The sequence below is a fragment of the Apteryx rowi genome, unplaced genomic scaffold, assembly GCF_003343035.1.
Source record: "Apteryx rowi isolate R43461 unplaced genomic scaffold, aptRow1 scaffold_311, whole genome shotgun sequence".
NCBI classification, from domain to species: Eukaryota; Metazoa; Chordata; class Aves; order Apterygiformes; family Apterygidae; genus Apteryx; species Apteryx rowi.
Window position 1 is genome coordinate 1273 of NW_020449542.1, and position 19647 is coordinate 20919.

Consider the following 19647-nt stretch of genomic DNA (forward strand, 5'->3'; position numbering starts at 1 on the left):
ATKTTGTGTCCAAAGAACAGATGAAACTGTTCTGGTTAACGTTACTTATTCACAGAACAATGTGGTTACTCAATGATATTCCTTTCTATAACAATTTTTAAGCACTATTATTTCTATGAATTCACTTTATAATTATTAGTCTCTCTATGTAGTTTAATAACACATGTGAGTGCTCATTGTTTTTTATTTCACCCAGATGACAGCCAAAATTCCTGGTACATCAGCTTCAAGACATGTAGCTACTGCATTTGGGGTAAGCTTTTGTTCACTGTTATATTCTTAATGACAGTGAGGTGTTTGCCTTAAAAATGAGAACCGTTAAGCCTTTGCACAAAATGATCTCCTTTTATCTTAGCATTTTCCTCCAATAAATTACATTTATTGTTCACTTTTGTAAGTGTGCGACTCTGCTCTTGGTCAAGGCATGGTTACTGATGCTTYTTCTCCCAAATCATACTGTGAATCAACTTCTGTACTGCATAAGGCAATAGATTTCAAAATATTAAAACCTGATTTTCTTGCATGGGGAATTGGATGGATTCTTCATTAGTTCTTGAGAAAGTCTTCCGAATGTTAAGGTGAAATTAAGTCTTAAAAAAAAACATGAGGAAATACTTTTTCACTGTGAAGGTGACAGAGCACTGGAACAGGTGGCCCAGAGAGGTTGTGGAGTCTCCTTCTCTAGAGATATTCAAAACGCGCCTGGATGCAATCCTGTGCAATGTGCTCTAGGTGACCCTGCTTGAGCAGGGGGGTTGGACTAGATGATCTCCAGAGGTCCCTTCCAACCTCAGTGATTCTGTGATTCTGTAATTCACTCCTCACTTTGTCACATTAAGTTTGTGCTGACAAAAAAATTATATTAGGTACATCGACTTACATATACTGTATAGTCCAGGCATTCAAAGTCTCTCTACCTTTCTCCCCATTTACCATATAAATACAATTTGTTTTGATCAAACTTACATTTGGTGAAATGTATTTGTCATCATAATCCACTTCCAAGGGAACTGCAATCAGTTTCTGGAAGGCTTTTTTCATTTGTTCACTGTCTCCAACAGCAAAACAACACAGGACCAAGTTGAAGCCTGCCTTCAGGTTTGGGGACATGCTCATTGTATGTTCAAATGAAGAAATGGCATCAATGTATTGACCAGTTTTAATAAATGCAACTCCAATATTTTGCATTATTTTAATCCTAAGTAAAGAAATCAGCATTAGGTTATATTTTTAACTATCAAAAACATACTGTATCCAAAACTTGTATTTCAGAACCACACCTACAAGTATAAGCTCACCTCATCTCTTTGTGGACACTAGGAATCTGGTCTAGAGCCATACGGTAGAATTTGATAGCTTTGGAATAGTTCCTTTGCTTTAAATATATATTTCCCATGTTCACCTTCAGTCTACCTATCACAAAAAGTCAATGAGTTATGGTCTTTCAAAGTATAGTTAGAGAATTTTTTTAAATTTTGTTTTGAAGTGACAGAGTAGAGCAACTTTTTAATATGCTTGTCTCTATTACAGGGTAATACTAGTCTTTTAAAGAAGTGCTGCACAGACCAGACTCTTGCCAACTTTCATCCAGAGGGAGAAAGCAGTAAAGAACCTTAGAAAAGAACTATCAATATAAGGCATATAATGGGTTTTGGTTAGGAATTTAGGGATGAGGTAGAGATTTTTTATGGTGCTCTGCAGGAAGGCAGCTGCAAAGAAGCAGCTGTGAGAAGAGGGCTCTGTATGAGTCTCAAAGATGTGGAAAATATTAAAAGAAACTTTCAGAAGGGGAAAGATGAGTCAGAAAAGAAAAATTAATATTAGAGCAGATAACATAGTGCAGGCTGCATGAGAAAATGATGTATTTGGCTTTATGCTTAGCTTAGGGAAAGAAAAGACTTCTTAAGTTACTTGGTGAGCCAAACCACGTTAAATCATACAAAGTCAGACATTGTAAGTATCTGCCACCCACTCTGACTAACAGACATGGAAGCCGAGATCTCTGTGAGTCAGTCCCACGCAGATGAAATCCTGATTATGAATGCCTGACTATCAATTTTAATCCATTTTGGAGTGTAACCTACCTCCATTGCTGAACATCTTATTTTTCACTATAACTTGATACGTATTCAGTGCTTCAGCATACATTTCATTAGCAGCATACTGACTGGCCAGATTGAAAAGAACCTGCAGAAAAAATAAGTTACAGGTACAAGAAAATAATGTTATCTTAAGAGCAATAAAACTGAATTTCTAGTTGATAATTTCAAATTAATTTTATTTAAAGATGGGAAGCTTAAAACTGATAAAAGCAATACTTTTAATGGTCCTTTGTTTTTGTATATTGAAAGAGAAAACAAGTTCCAAATCTACTTATTCTAGCTAATTCTTTTACTTTTGTACTTAAATAAATACCATTAAAAGTCAGGCTTAGTGAACCTAGAGATTGACAAAGAAAATTCAGGACGGTTATTGCATCTTAGACCTACATAAAGACAACGTTACAATGCAGAGTTATTAAAAGCATTCATATAGTACTCAGAAAACATGTGTAATTTATGATTCCTAACATGTGGAAGACAGTCCTATTATCTGTGGTTGATCAGTTTACAAAGAGAGAATTTTTCCAAACTGCTGTTTCAAAACAGAAGTTCTGTTGGGATCAGGTAAGGTATCTCTAAAGTTTTCCCCACCTTTACTCTGAACTTCACCTTCAAATAAGTTACTAGGTCAGCCTAACTTGATGTATTCATTGTTACATATTTTCTCTACAGCACTACCTGGAGTACAACTTTAAAATTTCCCTAAATATTTTGGTTTATGCTGCATCTTTTTTTCAGAGCCTAATATTAATTTGAAGACCAGAATGTAAATCTATATACATGCTTTAAAATTCAGGATTTAGGAATAGTAATATATCCCTTTTCCACATAATGTATTCTCTGTCACTTTATGGTTCAAGATAAAGGCAATGTCTGATCTTTCCTGTTTTCTTCTCTTGGCACATTCTATTTTCTAAACTCTTATCTTTGAAGTATGGGCTTTACATTTGTTATACTTGTTATATTTAGATACTCCCAGTAGTATATTTTGATACTACTTTGACATGACGAGGTAGCTGTACTGGATATTCATGGGCATCCTTCATCACTTATTGTTGACTAAGTGGTTCCTGTGATTGCAAAGGAAGAGACATGATATAAATGGATCTTTCCAATCCTAAATTTTTAACTTCAAGAAGTCATTCCCATTATTATTATTATTATTTTTTACTTTTTCTTTTTTTTAGTAGGGTATATGTGACTTGGAACACTTAAGAGTATTACATGCACACTCAGCAAACACGCTGAAATGTCTTTAGGAGGCTTGCTACCAGCACACTTCACTCACTGATATTTCTAAGCACTTACTGTGTAAGTGAGATCTAAGTTGATGCTTTCTGGAGTAGCAATTTGTTCACGTTGTCTCACCAGTACTCTTTCCTTTCTTCCAGCCTCTTTTGCTTTTTCCAGAGCCTTAAATAAAACACTATAATTTAGCAATGCCTTGGACCTCATTAACCCAAGACCAAAATAACACATTCAAAACAAGTATGAAAATAATATATTCATGTCCATTTTCTTTAGATGCACAGACTGTATACAAGGCTTAGAAAGTAGTACTATAACCCACAGAAAGATATTAATTAGCAATAAGCAGTCATACAGCTGTCTAGTGTACTTAGCTGTACAATGTTATTTGTACACTCACACTGTACAAATATATATAAATAAATATAATGTCATAATCAATTAAGACCCTAGGAGGATTATCCTATTAATCTTACAATGCACATAAGTTAAAAATAAATAAATAAATAAATAAGGGGAGGTGGCACGCACAGTATGAGCGACTCCAAGATTATGATTCACCATAATCTTCTGCTGGTTGGTATCAAGACCCTTCCTGCAAGTAATGCTACAGGTCTGTAAGTGCCACATCAGCCCTGGATGACCTGCAAGGGCAAAATAGTCGAAGAAGAAATGGCTAGCACTCAAGGTGGCCATTCAGAAGCTAACAGGAATGGAAGTATTTCTCAAGATAAGATAGTCCTTATGACAGAAGGCAACTCCAACCTGGCTTTTTTTTTTTTTTTTTTTTTTTTTTTTTTTTTTTAAAACCACAATGCGTTAACAACTTCAATATCCTCTGCAGGAAAACAGATATTCTCTTGGATTTGTCAGATTAACACCAACAGCCTAGAGAACACTCAGAAGGGTCTGGCCCAATCTACATTAAAAACAAACAAACAAACAAACAAACCTTTGACAGTGAGAAACAAAATATGTCCTCAGCTACGCATATATGAGGCTCAGAAAAATGAATAAAACAAGTTGGCTCATCAGTTGGTGAAGGTGAAACTCAGACATTACATGAGAAATAGGTTAGAACAGGTCAGTAGGGATACCTTATCCTAAAATAACATAATAAATGGCTAAAAATCTATCAGCACCAGAAAAAAAAAAAACACCCAACATTTTATTATAAAAAGTGCAACATGAGAGGATCATTAGGAGCTTGAAGGGTGGACCCATTCAATTTAAGCACCAGATGTAAAGTTCAACTTTGGGACTGAGATTTTCATTGCTAGGCACCTTCTCGTTAACTTCCCAAGAAGCAAACTCCCTATGCTGTGGACTGCTAGGCTAAGACATATCAAGTGAAATCCATCTCTCTAAAGGAGATATCCAGCTATTAGCTCAGCAGATAATCCAACAATCATTGGAATGGAGTATGATTGGGATAGACCAGAAGTCCAGATTGCTGTCCTAGTAGGCCCAAGAATAAAGATAGAGTCCACAGACAGGAGAAAATCATCCTGATTCCAGGACTGTCTGGGCTAGACTACTGAAATCAAGATGATCAATGTTCCATCGTGTCTTAACTTGCCCAAGATCACTGAGATTACACAAACTGAAGAAAGGCATATACCAGGCTTTTTGACCAGAGAAACGAGAATGCATACCAAAATCCGGGACACCTTCCATCTCAAAAGTAGTAGATACAGCAGTTCTTCTGGGGAGGACTATAGGAACATTGTCAGAGTATGTGGGGATGTGATGAGGAAGGCTAAGGCCCATTTRGAATTAAATCTGGCAAGGGATGTCAAGGACAACAAGAAGGGCTTCTGCAAATACAACAGTAGCAAAAGGAAGACTAGGGAAAATGTGGGGCCTTTGCTGAATGGGGTGGGTGCCCTGGTGAAGAAGGATGCAGAGAAGGCAGAGTTACTGAATGCCGCCTTTGCTTCAGTCTTTACTGCTCAGGCCAGCCCTCAGGAATCCCAGRCCCTGGAGACAAGAGAGAAAGTCTGGAGAAAGGGAGACTTTCCCTTGGTCAAGGAGGGTCAGGTTAGAGATCATTTAGGCAAACTTGACACCCACAAATCCATGGGCCCCCATGGGATGCACCCACGAGTGCCGAGCGAGCTGGCGGACGTTATTGCTAGGCCACTCTCCATCATCTTGGAAAGGTCATGGAGAACAGGAGAGGTGCCTGAGGACTGGAAGAAAACCAATGTCACCCCAGTCTTCAAAAAGGGCAAGAAGGAAGACCAAGGAAACTACAGGCCAGTCAGCCACACCTCCATCTCTGGAAAGGTGATGGAGCAGCTCATCCTGGAGGCCATCTCCAAGCATGTGGAGGACAAGAAAGTGATCAGGAGTAGTCAGCACAGCTTCACCAAGGGGAAATCATGCTTAACCAATCTGATAGCCTTCTCTGATGGAATGACTGGCTGGGTAGATGAGGGGAGAGCAGTGGATGTTGTCTACCTTGACTTCAGCAAGGCTTTCGACACTGTCTCCCATAACACCCTCATAGGCGAGCTCAGGAAGCGTGGGCTAGATGAGTGGACAGTGAGGCGGATTGAGAACTGCCTGAATGGCAGAGCTCCGAGGGTTGTGATCAGCAGTGCAGAGGCCTGTAGCTAGCGGTGTCCCCCAGAGGTCTGTACTGGCTCCAGCCCTGTTCAACTTCTTCATCAATGACCTGCATGAAGGGGCAGAGTGCACCCTCAGCAAGTTTGCTGACGATACCAAACTGGGAGGAGTGGCTGATACACGAGAGGGCTGTGCTGCCATTCAGAGAGACCTGGACAGGCTGGAGAGCTGGGTGGAGAGGAACCTCAAGAAGTTCAACAAAGACAAGTGCAGGGTCCTGCACCYRGGGAGGAATAACCCCAGGCACCAGTACAGGCTGGGGGCTGACCTGCTGGAAAGCAGCTCTGCAGAGAAGGACCTGGGAGTGCTGGTGGACACCAAGTTAAGCATGAGGCAGCAATGTGCCCTTGTGGCCAAGAAGGCCAATGGTATCCTGGGGTGCATCAGGAAGAGTGTTGCCAGCAGGTCGAGGGAGGTGATCCTCCCCCTCTACTCAGCCCTGGTGAGGCCACATCTGGAGTACTGTGTCCAGTGCTGGGCTCCCCAGTACAGGAGAGACATGGCACTACTGCAGAGAGTCTGGTGGAGGGCTACAAAGATGATTAGGGGACTGGAGCATCTCTCTTATGAGGAAAGGCTGAGAGAGCTGGGCCTGTTTAGCCTGGAGAAGAGAAGGCTGAGAGGAGATCTTATCAATGTGTATAGGTATCTCAAGGGAGGGTGTCAAGAAGATGGGGCCAGACTCTTCTCAGTGGTGCCCAGCGAAAGGACAAGAGGCAACAGGCACAAACTGAAACACAGGCAGTTCCATCTGAACGTGAGGAAAAACTTCTTCACTGTGAGGGTGACAGAGCACTGGCACAGGTTGCCCAGRGAGGTTGTGGAGTCTCCTTCTCCGGAGATATTCAAAACCCGCCTGGACGTGATCCTGTGCAATGTGCTCTAGGTGACCCTGCTTGAGCAGGGGGGTTGGACTAGATGATCTCCAGAGGTCCCTTCCAACCTCAACCATTCTGTGATTCTTTTAAGTAGTAAGCAAAAGGATACGGGATGTTACCAGTCCTGAAAGAGAGTCCCCTCAAGACATCCGGGATCGTTCAGGCATAGGCTAACAGGGTAAATGTCTTATTCCATATGTGAGAATGTTGACACTACCCAAGGGATTAATCATTGACATGAAAACTTGATTCTTGATGCACTAATTTCAAATCTTAGAGAGAGGAGAAAACTGCACCAGCATGTTTCTTAACAAAATTCTGGATATTTCCCTGCAAAGGAAGAATAGATCCTGCCACCATAACATAGAATATCTCACCTCCAGTAGGCCTCAAACATGTAAATAGAAGGTTACTTCTTAAGGAGTGCACCAAATATAGATAAGACTGTAAGCATTATACATGTAGTCTGATAAGAGACATCACATAGGTGCATGAAAACAGCTAGCATAAAAGAACTAAGTAGGCCTTCACTGTGTGTGGAGGGCACTAGCTAATTCCATGAAACCTGCCTCAAGGTAAGAGAGGCCAGAGAAACCTGCCTCACTGTCCCTGAGTGCAGGGCTGCTCCAATGAATTCAAAATTGAATGAGTTCTAAATCACCATGCTTGAACTCACTAATTATATCTATACTAGACATAAGCAAAACAGATTACAGCCTATTATTTAGCCACTACCCACCAGCACAACATGGCTCTCTCACCCTTCACAACAGGGCATCTACATCAAAACTGCCTACTGGGAATAGTTCCTTACCCATACCAACCCTCAACCATACCTAGGAACTACTTTGCAAAGTGCTACTTCACATGGGCCAGAACTGTGTCAGTAACCACGTTAACAATTTGCAAACCTGGGCTCAGGTTTGATTCACAAATATAGACACTATGTACAATGGACAAACATTTGCCTGATTTGTAGGAGGGCTCTTTCCAGACCATTTGCAATCCTTGTCATGAAATAGCTCTTGAAGTTTGGCCTCCTCAGATAACATGAGAACCTAATCAGACCAAAAGAACATCGCGCAGTGTCCTGACAGTAACAAGCAGCAGATGCTCAGGAGTGATGCTTTCCCCATTCTCGCACTGTAATGATACCTCCTCGGAATGCTCTCCTATCTCAAAAATTTTGCAGCTTAAGCATCTGAGCCAGAAATGACATCTCTAACAGCTTTAGTTTACTTTTTTTCCCCTCCCTATTGAATGAGATGGCACACCTTGAAAGGGCAAGAGATGGGCACAAAGGAAGTCTGCATTCCCAGGATCCCAATATATCTCATTAGTCCTAACAATTGCCCCTTCTCTGCTTCCAGCAGTTTAGGAGCTGAGGCTGGCCAGCCCAGAACACATGGAGTAAAACATAAGCCTGGTCCTAAGAAGGAGGAAGAATTAGAGGCTATTTTGATGCACAGCAATCCAAAGCTGATGTGCTTTATTGCCACTGTCCTATGAAGGATACCAGTGTTTCCCCTTTAACGCTTGCTTAGCTCAGAAGGTGCCCTTCTCTGAAGAACTAAAGGAAGATGAAATAGTCCATCTTGACGCCAAACCCTTATGGTGCATGAGAAACAATATAAGTGACTTCCACCTGCTACAACACCAAACAGCCCATGACAAGGAAGGCTACTGTGGAGGAGGCTTGAGGGAGATTGAATCTGGTGCCGAGTACCAGCGCTGGCTGAAAATGACATTATTGAAAAGCCATGAACAATACCAAGAGAAAAGGATGGAACTCAGGCAAGATCCTTACATGCTTGATGATCAAATGCAGCAAAGATGTGAGTTATAAGCCTGATATTGAAGAAGAGTACYCCACTCCATAGGTTAGACTAGCTTCATTTCAATCTGTGCCAGTACGACTAATGGATTAGACCCATCCGAAGAGACAAAGGGAAATAAGGGGGAGGATTCTTTATAACACTGAAATCCTGACAAATATATACACAAGAAATAACAATTCCTATCTTTTGTTGGCAATACAAGCCATGACTGGATTAGAAGATGAGTCATAACAAAGTTAAAATTAAGGTGACTTTAATCATTTGAAATATTTCAATGAAAAGTCAGTTTAAGTATCTATCTATGCAAATTGTACTTACCATAACAATACCAAAAGAAAAATGAAATCCAGAAAAATTACCAATTTCAAGTCTCCAGAGCTGTTGGCAATGCAGCTTTCTTCAACAAGTTCGTTCACTTTTTTTTCTAGCTGCCTAATCTTTTCTTCTGGACTAAAATAAAAGTAACAATAGAAAGATTGATTTACACTAGTAACTGCAAACAACACATTTTTATGCAGGCTGGTATTAATAAAATAACACAGTAGTGTAATATATCACAACATATGGCAACTAATCAGCTTTCCTGTCAAAGAAAATACAATGCAGAACTACACACAGAGAAGATCCTGCAAAGATATATTCACACTTTCAGTTTAAGCACAGAGACTTAAGAGAACATAAATCCTCTTATAAGAAAAAGACAGACATGCACATTTCACAGACTCAGTTTGCTGAAGAGAAGCAATGACAGAATGAATAGATGGGATGGTGAAACTTTCAAGTCAAGCACCCAGTGAAATGAAATATTTTTTTAAAAGTAATTAACAGAAACTTAACTTGCATGTATAGCTTCAAAATATAGCTTGCATATGTAGATTTTAATCAAAAGTTGTTATTCACCTAGGTTTTTTTCCTCAGTTAAATAACCATTCATTTCAGTAGTATTCCCTATTCCTCTTGAATTTGAGGAATATAACTTTTTTGAGAAGTCTGAGGATCTCTTCTCAGCCAACTCCCCAACGTTTATACCAGCCTGTAAAACTTTCACAATCTCAGTTCTACTTTTTATGAAGGTGTTAAGGTCAGACAGTGAACAAGGAGAAACAGCAGGCAAATTACCTAAAGTCCCTTCCATAGGACTGCATGAATCATGGTGTTTCTCGCCTGTCAAGCACTCTTCCATAATCCTGTTCTATAACACCACATTTGTGCGGCAACAACTGCATTCAGATTGCTGGGCTACAGTCAGAACTAGAAGTCAGGGAAATCAGATTCTCCTCAAAATCAATGCAACTACTCTGGGGAGTCAGCTAACTATGTGCATAAATATCTGTAGCCTTATCCCACAAAAATACAGTTTGGCCCCGCAAGGCTTCACAACTGCCTGTATGTTATTAAACTCTATTGTAAATTGCTTTTTCTTGCTGTTAAAACTTTAAAATCATGTAACACAACTGAACAAAACAAAAATATATCTATATACCTGTCTTGATTTTTCATTTCCAGAGGAGGAGCAGGACCCTTGGCTTGTCCAAGAGGATCAAATAAAGAACCTGCAAAATTAACAGAGTCCTGAAAATTGTAAAACAGCATCTTCCTGTGGCAGCTGGCGATTTCTACAAACCGTACCTCTCATAGATGCTTTAGTGTAACCTGCAGCATGAACTGCAGTCATTGGTCGCGCAACCCCATCCTTAAAGAAAAAAGAAAGAAATATTAAAAGAAAGTTCCTAAAAGGATGTATTGTGAACAGTAAGGGCATCAGTTGCATATTACAAAACCTTTAAATACAAAGAAAAGGTTGTTACCACCTCGATAAATTGACCAGTATATTTCTCAAATATTGTACATATCATAACTGTCTACAAAATAGCAGAGCTCACATTATACAGAAGCTATAACTGATATAAAGGAACAGTTATTATTTTGTGTAAATCTTATATACATTCAGAATACTTAATTCCAAACTTTTTTTTCCCCCACAGGCAAACGTAATTGTTACTGTGCTTTGTTTCTAATAATGGTAACATGTATTTTGTATTTCTCTCTCATTTTTACACATTCTTCTTAGGAATGGTTGGTCTTGAAATCTGCAGTGCGCTCCAGCTTACTGTCTGTCACATTGTTTCGGAAATCAGATTTTGTTGTTGTTTTTTTCTTTTTACTGACAGTAAAGTTTGAGAATCCCATGAAATTATGGATCAGAATGTTTTACCTGATCTAAGCCAAAAGTGGCACAAATAAGCTGGAAATTTGTTCTTATTACCAGATGATTCCTCCTAACACATGAGGATCTGACACCACAACATGACAACTTATTAAAAAATCCTGACTCCCATCTGGGCTGATACAGAGGAATAAATAGTGGGTATAGACATACTTGGCATTAAGCCAACATGTTTAAGAGGAAAAAAAAAAAAATCTTTGCTACATTGCTGCAGTTTCTTACTAAAGTATAAGTATATTAGAAAACCAGGGAAAACAGAATCAATCTCTCTTCCTAAAAGTTATTCATTGCATGTCAATAGATGTTAAGGAGCACTTCAGTGGTGCTACCTCCAATCATGTGCTCAAATAAAATATTCACAGAAAAAAACCCTCCCATTTTCTGACAGTAGTATTTTTGAAAAAAAAAGTACAAATTAAAATAGAGAAATCATTTGTATTTTCATTTCAATTATTTTTAAATATTTGTATTAAAAACCTCAATAAGTGTCAGAAAACTTCATCATTCTGAGTCCAGATAAAATGTAAATATTAAAAACCTTCACCTGTATAGCTCCTGTCATTGGTCTTCCCATAGATGAAGTTAATGTTGCCTTTGACTACCAAAACAAAAAGTAACTCAATTAAAACTAGCATTCACAAAGCATTAGAAGTTTATAAGCCTTTTCACCATTGAGTTTTAAGGCCCAATCTTATGATTGCAGAAGTTCATAGTAAAATTCCCATCATTATAGATGCTCAGTATAGGTGTTTTCTGTATTTTTTTTAGATTTCTCAGGCACTTCAGTTAACACAAATTCACAAATACTATTTTTATGCAGATATACTTATGCAATTTTTGTTTGCAAGCTTTTTATAACATCTGAGGCAGCAGTACTCTTCACTATTAAATTATAGAAAGTATTAAATTTTAATAGTTTAAATGATTGAATTATTATTTTAAAAAAATCCATAACAAGTAAATTACACACAAAAAATACTGCAGTAAGAGTCTGAGTACAGCTGACACAAGATTAAAAACTAAGATTCATCTATTTTTAATTAGACTTTGGATAGTCTCTATTATTCTCATTATAAATGAAATGAAGGAGTTTGCACCTAACTATGAATTACAGGGGCAGATTCAGTGCTGTAAGTCATGCCTTCCTGCAGATTTTATTTTACAATAAATAAGGAAATGCTCTGTAGCTGCCTACAGGTATCTCCTCCATGAGCAGACACACTAAACACACTGTTCTTCAATATCAGTGTTAAAAACACAAAGGAATAAATGTGCCAGATCTTCAGTTGTAAATGCTAATGGTTACTACAAACATGCAACGCAGACTGGCAAAGCACTTCTGGGCCATGAAAAATGTACCCTCTAATTCCCACCCCGAGGTCTATGTTTTATGTACTATCCACCACATATCATGAATGGTTTTAGCTTTATCCTGCTAAAGCTGTATCTACATTAGCAAGTATCATAGAGCAGAAGAAGCAAATCTGCAGAGCGAACAGGCACTGTTGAGGTCTGGACACACACATTACCGGTTAGTTAAATCAGGAGTGTGCTCTTCCAGCAAATCTGCCAATTGCCTATGTTGTGAACTGAAGTATATATCAAGTGGAGACAATTGGCAGATTGCCTTCCAGTGCACTGCTCCTTCAATAAATTTTCTTCTCCCCCAAAGGCTTGGTACTGCACTAAGTATCTGCAGATACAACTGCTAAGAAAAAAAACAGTCTCAGAAGGAATATATTCAGAGCAGGCAAGTGAAGGTTCAGGATAAAGGATGCACTTTAATGACTTATGACAGAATTTACCTCTTTTTGAAACTGTTACACAACTAACTTGCATAAGAGATACTTAAAGCAATAAATCCTGGAAAGAAGTAATACAACAAAACCAGCAACTAAATAGATTAGAAGTAACCAGTAGGAAAAAATTCCTTACAGAACATTTTATTGTACTGTGAAATAATTTCATACGGGTAATATCATTACTTGACTTATTTCAAAGGTGTGGGATGCAAGATTTAAGAATAAACTGCAGTGACACTAATATCATCTAGACAGAGTAAGAAGAATACATAAAGACGTGGTGCTGCAAGCAGTAGAACCAAGAAGTCCAGTGTGCCTTCTTGCATGTCTAAGATACGTTAAGCTCACACCATGTGAGCATCTAGCATGCCGATAAAAATCTCTCTCCTCTCTCTATCAAAATCTGTAGGAGATACACATCTTTGAGAGCACTGTCTTTCTATCAGATTTGATTGATGCAGGCTAACAGGTTCAAAAATTATTGGGATAAGGGATAACAAAGTGAATACAGCAGTAGTACATAACCTTTGTTATGTAACCAGGCCAAGATATTAGCTATTTAAGACTTACAGTATTGGCTAAGTATACCACAGAATATAACAAACTTTTTCTGATTAAATTAGAGGTGATTTGAAAACTCATATATTTTTTTAAGACTTAATTTCACCTTAACATTCGGAAGACTTTCTCAAGAACTAATGAAGAATCCATCCAATTCCCCATGCAAGAAAATCAGGTTTTAATATTTTGAAATCTATTGCCTTATGCAGTACAGAAGTTGATTCACAGTATGATTTGGGAGAAAAAGCATCAGTAACCATGCCTTGACCAAGAGCAGAGTCRCACACTTACAAAAGTGAACAATAAATGTAATTTATTGGAGGAAAATGCTAAGATAAAAGGAGATCATTTTGTGCAAAGGCTTAACGGTTCTCATTTTTAAGGCAAACACCTCACTGTCATTAAGAATATAACAGTGAACAAAAGCTTACCCCAAATGCAGTAGCTACATGTCTTGAAGCTGATGTACCAGGAATTTTGGCTGTCATCTGGGTGAAATAAAAAACAATGAGCACTCACATGTGTTATTAAACTACATAGAGAGACTAATAATTATAAAGTGAATTCATAGAAATAATAGTGCTTAAAAATTGTTATAGAAAGGAATATCATTGAGTAACCACATTGTTCTGTGAATAAGTAACGTTAACCAGAACAGTTTCATCTGTTCTTTGGACACAAMATATATATTCAAAGTAAAGTGCACACGCCAACTTTATATTTCTTATGAAAAATTATGTAAGATTTAAGTTGCAGCAAAATGAATGTAAGCAAATTAATTTATGTGAAAATGGAGGAAAAACAATCAGAACAACAACAAATGTTTTTGTAAATCAGACTTTCTAGCTCCTTATCATTAAGATTATCTGTCAAGACTAGCACCGCTATGAAAAGAATACTAAACAGAAAGTCCTTCCAGAACCTCGTTTTGCTCTTTAATCGTCCTTTAACTCATTCCCTCAAACAAGAATATAACTTTCGTAACAAAATTCCTTGCTAGTCTAACTCCAGAGCTTAATGGAAGTGATGCTCTGCTAATACTTTACTTATTTTTCATACAAATAAAGCTTGCATCTTCATGTTAGCAGTAGACAAAAAAAAAAAGATGATGAGCAATGCTCAAGGGAAGTTTGTATCAGAACCAAAAATAGAGCTAGAGCTCCAGAGAACTTCTACACTATTTGAATTTATTTTAAAATGTACTTACAGGGGGTCTTCTGCCATGACTTGTTCTCACTGCCTGTTGAAAAGCTGCATCATTTTCTAAATTCTGAAAAAAAAAGAAGAAGAAATAAAACCAACAACCCCGTACCCCCATAAAAAACAGCACCCAAAGCCACAATTCCAAAGTCACAATTCCAAAATATTAGGATTATTGAAAACAGACAGGTAAAAGATAAGTATTCTTCAAAAATATTTGACTTGAAGATTACTGAATGATAGGTTGTAGTGCAAATAAGTAATGAATATATTATTAGGCCTATCTCTTTTGATATTTTAAGTTTCACAGAATCACAGAATGGTTGAGGTTGGAAGGGACCTCTGGAGATCATCTAGTCCAACCCCCCTGCTCAAGCAGGGTCACCTAGAGCACATTGCACAGGATCACGTCCAGGCGGGTTTTGAATATCTCCGGAGAAGGAGACTCCACAACCTCCCTGGGCAACCTGTGCCAGTGCTCTGTCACCCTCACAGTGAAGAAGTTTTTCCTCACGTTCAGATGGAACTGCCTGTGTTTCAGTTTGTGCCTGTTGCCTCTTGTCCTTTCGCTGGGCACCACTGAGAAGAGTCTGGCCCCATCTTCTTGACACCCTCCCTTGAGATACCTATACACATTGATAAGATCTCCTCTCAGCCTTCTCTTCTCCAGGCTAAACAGGCCCAGCTCTCTCAGCCTTTCCTCATAAGAGAGATGCTCCAGTCCCCTAATCATCTTTGTAGCCCTCCACCAGACTCTCTGCAGTAGTGCCATGTCTCTCCTGTACTGGGGAGCCCAGCACTGGACACAGTACTCCAGATGTGGCCTCACCAGGGCTGAGTAGAGGGGGAGGATCACCTCCCTCGACCTGCTGGCAACACTCTTCCTCATGCACCCCAGCACACCATTGGCCTTCTTGGCCACAAGGGCACATTGCTGCCTCATGCTTAACTTGGTGTCCACCAGCACTCCCAGGTCCTTCTCTGCAGAGCTGCTTTCCAGCAGGTCAGCCCCCARCCTGTACTGGTGCMTGGGGTTATTCCTCCCTGGGTGCAGGACCCTGCACTTGTCTTTGTTGAACTTCTTGAGGTTCCTCTCCACCCAGCTCTCCAGCCTGTCCAGGTCTCTCTGAATGGCAGCACAGCCCTCTCGTGTATCAGCCACTCCTCCCAGTTTGGTATCGTCAGCAAACTTGCTGAGGGTGCACTCTGCCCCTTCATGCAGGTCATTGATGAAGAAGTTGAACAGGGCTGGAGCCAGTACAGACCTCTGGGGGACACCGCTAGCTACAGGCCTCTGCACTGCTGATCACAACCCTCGGAGCTCTGCCATTCAGGCAGTTCTCAATCCGCCTCACTGTCCACTCATCTAGCCCACGCTTCCTGAGCTCGCCTATGAGGGTGTTATGGGAGACAGTGTCGAAAGCCTTGCTGAAGTCAAGGTAGACAACATCCACTGCTCTCCCCTCATCTACCCAGCCAGTCATTCCATCAGAGAAGGCTATCAGATTGGTTAAGCATGATTTCCCCTTGGTGAAGCTGTGCTGACTACTCCTGATCACTTTCTTGTCCTCCACATGCTTGGAGATGGCCTCCAGGATGAGCTGCTCCATCACCTTTCCAGAGATGGAGGTGTGGCTGACTGGCCTGTAGTTTCCTTGGTCTTCCTTCTTGCCCTTTTTGAAGACTGGGGTGACATTGGTTTTCTTCCAGTCCTCAGGCACCTCTCCTGTTCTCCATGACCTTTCCAAGATGATGGAGAGTGGCCTAGCAATAACGTCCGCCAGCTCGCTCGGCACTCGTGGGTGCATCCCATGGGGGCCCATGGATTTGTGGGTGTCAAGTTTGCCTAAATGATCTCTAACCTGACCCTCCTTGACCAAGGGAAAGTCTCCCTTTCTCCAGACTTTCTCTCTTGTCTCCAGGGTCTGGGATTCCTGAGGGCTGGCCTGAGCAGTAAAGACTGAAGCAAAGAAGGCATTCAGTAACTCTGCCTTCTCTGCATCCTTCTTCACCAGGGCACCCACCCCATTCAGCAAAGGCCTCACGTTTTCCCTAGTCTTCCTCTTGCTACTGTTGTATTTGCAGAAGCCCTTCTTGTTGTCCTTGACATCCCTTGCCAGATTTAATTCCAAATGGGCCTTGGCCTTCCTCATTGCATCCCCACATACTCTGACAACGTTCCTATATTCCTCCCAAGTGGCCTGTCCCTTCTTCCACTTTCTGTAGACTTCCTTCTTCTGGTTGAGTTTTGCTAGGAGCTCCTTGCTCATCCATGAAGGTCTCCTGCCTATTTCTCATATGAATGCACCTATCTTGAGCTTGGAGGAAGTGATCCTTGAATATTAACCAGCTCTGCTGGACCCTCCTTCCTTCCAGGGCCCTAACCCATGGGATTCCTCCAAGTAGGAGGAAATGTAAAAACTTATTATCCCCTGAAAAATAATAAAATACTATGACGAAGAAGAGCTTAAGAGATAAAATTTAGCATGTGCAAAATTTTTATTTCTGTCCAAAAGCTTATTACTAGCACTACTTCTAAATTTTAACTGACATTAATATCTATGTCATGCCAATACAATACGATATTTTATGTTACTGAGGTCACACTGAAACTCCTATGGACTTTGCTGGCATTGGGATTTCACACAAGGTGCCAAGAAAAATAAAGTCTTGAAACACTGGCCTTGTGTATAGCAGAGTAAGGGGTTGTGGGTTTGGACCAAATGACCTCCGTCTTATTCTATAATTCTACAACGCCAGCAGTTAACAGAAAGTGGTCTGCTGCGCTACTGCAAGTCATCCTAGATGCTTTATTGATTGTACAGACACCTGAGGGGAAAGGGACTCCACTCTACTCTCTGGTCTCCTTCAGCTGCAGCACAATAAGAGGTAAATGTTCTATTGACCAATAAATAGGTTCTCGCACCAGAAGACTTGCACATGATCTGGGAAACACCATAGCAAACTTTTGCCTTCAAATACCTAGGATGTAATATTTCATAAATTCTAATCCTTACAGCATATCAGACCTGGCATGAGATGCACAAACATACTTTGTTGGGATAGAAAAGTATCAGAGAAGTAATAAATATTCAAAAAAATCCTTGTGAAACTTTATATATTTCTTGCTAAATGAAGAAAAACTGACTTCAAAGCAGCAGTATACTTGTATATAAGTGTACCTACATATTCTTATCTTGTACTTAAAAACTAATCCTATTCACAACGAAGGGGGGAAACAGCAAATATTTTTTACCTCTGTGTCAAAAGTGGGATTATAATCATTGTATCCAGAATAAAGATCATCCTCATCAGCCTCTGTAGCCAGATGTACATTCTGCATCATTTTTATCTGTGAAAACATTAAAACATCCCCAATATTATCTCAGTGTTATTATGTATGCCTTAAAAATGTAAAATATAGATAATAATAAGGTTTACAAATTCAAAAGAGCTCAAATTTAATTTTAGTTTATATCTGCTGTCCTTGATATTAAGAAAACATGAATACCCCAAAAAATTAGGGTTCTATTGAAAGCACAATGATATTAAATGGCACCATTCCATAGAACCAGGCTGTCCGGACTTACACCTTTGTCACGACAAAATTTTAACAGTAGTTTTAAACAGACATAGTCATCTTATCATTAAAACCAAATGATCATTACAAGTAATTATAGTATTCAGAATAGTACTTTTACATTCTCAGATAATTCAGATTTGGGAAAATTCTTGCATATTCTGAAGTTTGCTATTATTTTTTAATTAGACCAAACCATAGTAGTCTAATGAAAGATATCACTTCTAGCACCAAATCTTCCTTCACCTGTGTCCCTACACCAACAAGGATGCAAGTATTCTCTTTATGCAGAATTCTTCACATAATTCTGTCATTTCAGTTTAAGCAGTTAAAAAAAAAAAGGAATTAAAGAAGCCTGGGTTTCGACATCTTTCTTCAGAGGTACTTGGGGTGTCTAATAAGGGTTGCATTCACCTTGCGGCCTTTTCCTCACTGAAGACACTAGTAAGGTCTGTTTTCCTGGCTACCTACCTTCCTGAAAAATTAAGAACATAACAATCCGATTCCATCTACAGTACGAAATACGCACACTTTGGCGGTGATGCTGAGCTAGGCCACACACAGCCCGCTAAGGGCTARCCGCTCTCGAGCAGGAGGAGGCACCCCTCGGGCCTCCCTCCGGGCCATCCGCGGTGCCCCGCGGCGCAGGGCAGCCTCGCTCCTTTTTGCGGGTTTCCTTGGTCAGGGTCCGAGGCAGCGGACGGCGGAGCTGCCCCCAGGGCCGCCGCGCCGCGCCCCGGCAAGAGACTCCGGGGGCCGACACTAGGACCCGAGCCCTCCCCCCCGCGCCGCAGCCTGCCCGCCGGTCGCCCACCTCCTCTTCCGCGCCGCGGCCCCGGCCCCGGGCCCGGCCTGCGTTGCCAAGGGGGACACCAGACGACGCGATCCCCTAATGCACCGCGCCTGGTTGCTAAGATACGGGAGCTTGGCTTCTGCCGAGCATGCACGCCGCCCTGGCGCATGCGCAGAGCTTCCCCCGAAGCCTTTGCCCTCGCGTGGGCGTCGCCGCCGTCAGGGAGAGCTCGGCGGCAAATGGGGGGCGCGGGGGTTGCGTCCGCGCCGCAGGCTGGCTCAGCGCCCCATGCTGCGTGCCAGGCGCTCCTCGCGCCCGAGCCCCTCCGGCCGGGCGTGCTGCTCCTGGGGCCGAAAAAAGCCAGCCCTCACCCAGTTTCTAAAATTAAGCAGCCACAACATTCTGCCCTCCCAAAAGCCCGACGAAAGGGAGCAACTGGCACAAATCCAACAATCTCCACGACCCCTTGCAGACAGGAAACACTACTCTCAACTTTTTCGGACAGATTTTCGAATGAAGCAGTGCAGATCACTGAGTCAGAGCTGAACGTGAACTAAATTTGACTTCTTTTTGATCATTCTAGGACTTACTCTGACCTGATCCCACAAACATTTATGCATACACTTCATTTTGTGACTAGATCTATTTCCTGTGTTAGGTTACGCGTGTTCCCAAGGTGGGAGCCTGAGTGCTAAGCATTAAAACATATGTCATATGATGGAAGTATGACCAAAAGTTGCTTCTCCCTGTGCTTCCCTCATCTTTCAGAAGAGTAATGCAAAACTAC

The 19647-nt window shown here is 40.7% G+C and overlaps 1 protein-coding gene across 3 annotated transcripts; it reads right to left on the minus strand.

The window, feature by feature from the left end:
• Nucleotides 1-756: 756 nt before the first annotated feature.
• On the minus strand, nucleotides 757-18942 carry IFT88 (intraflagellar transport 88). 3 transcript variants are annotated; one of them, XM_026070490.1, is made up of 13 exons: nucleotides 18882-18942; nucleotides 17744-17839; nucleotides 14495-14557; nucleotides 13719-13775; nucleotides 11469-11522; nucleotides 10327-10390; nucleotides 10181-10250; nucleotides 9057-9147; nucleotides 3411-3515; nucleotides 2085-2187; nucleotides 1299-1413; nucleotides 967-1198; nucleotides 757-845 (listed from the first exon to the last, which is right to left on the minus strand). In XM_026070490.1, exons 2-13 carry the CDS (start codon nucleotides 17831-17833, stop codon nucleotides 822-824), a joined length of 1068 nt encoding a protein of 355 aa, XP_025926275.1. In that variant the 5' UTR covers nucleotides 17834-17839; nucleotides 18882-18942; the 3' UTR covers nucleotides 757-821. The 3 variants fall into 3 exon arrangements, with proteins under 3 accessions (XP_025926275.1, XP_025926273.1, XP_025926274.1); XM_026070488.1 differs by having other exon boundaries at nucleotides 786-1198; XM_026070489.1 differs by lacking the exon at nucleotides 11469-11522 and having other exon boundaries at nucleotides 786-1198.
• Between the last annotated feature and the right edge of the window lie 705 nt (nucleotides 18943-19647).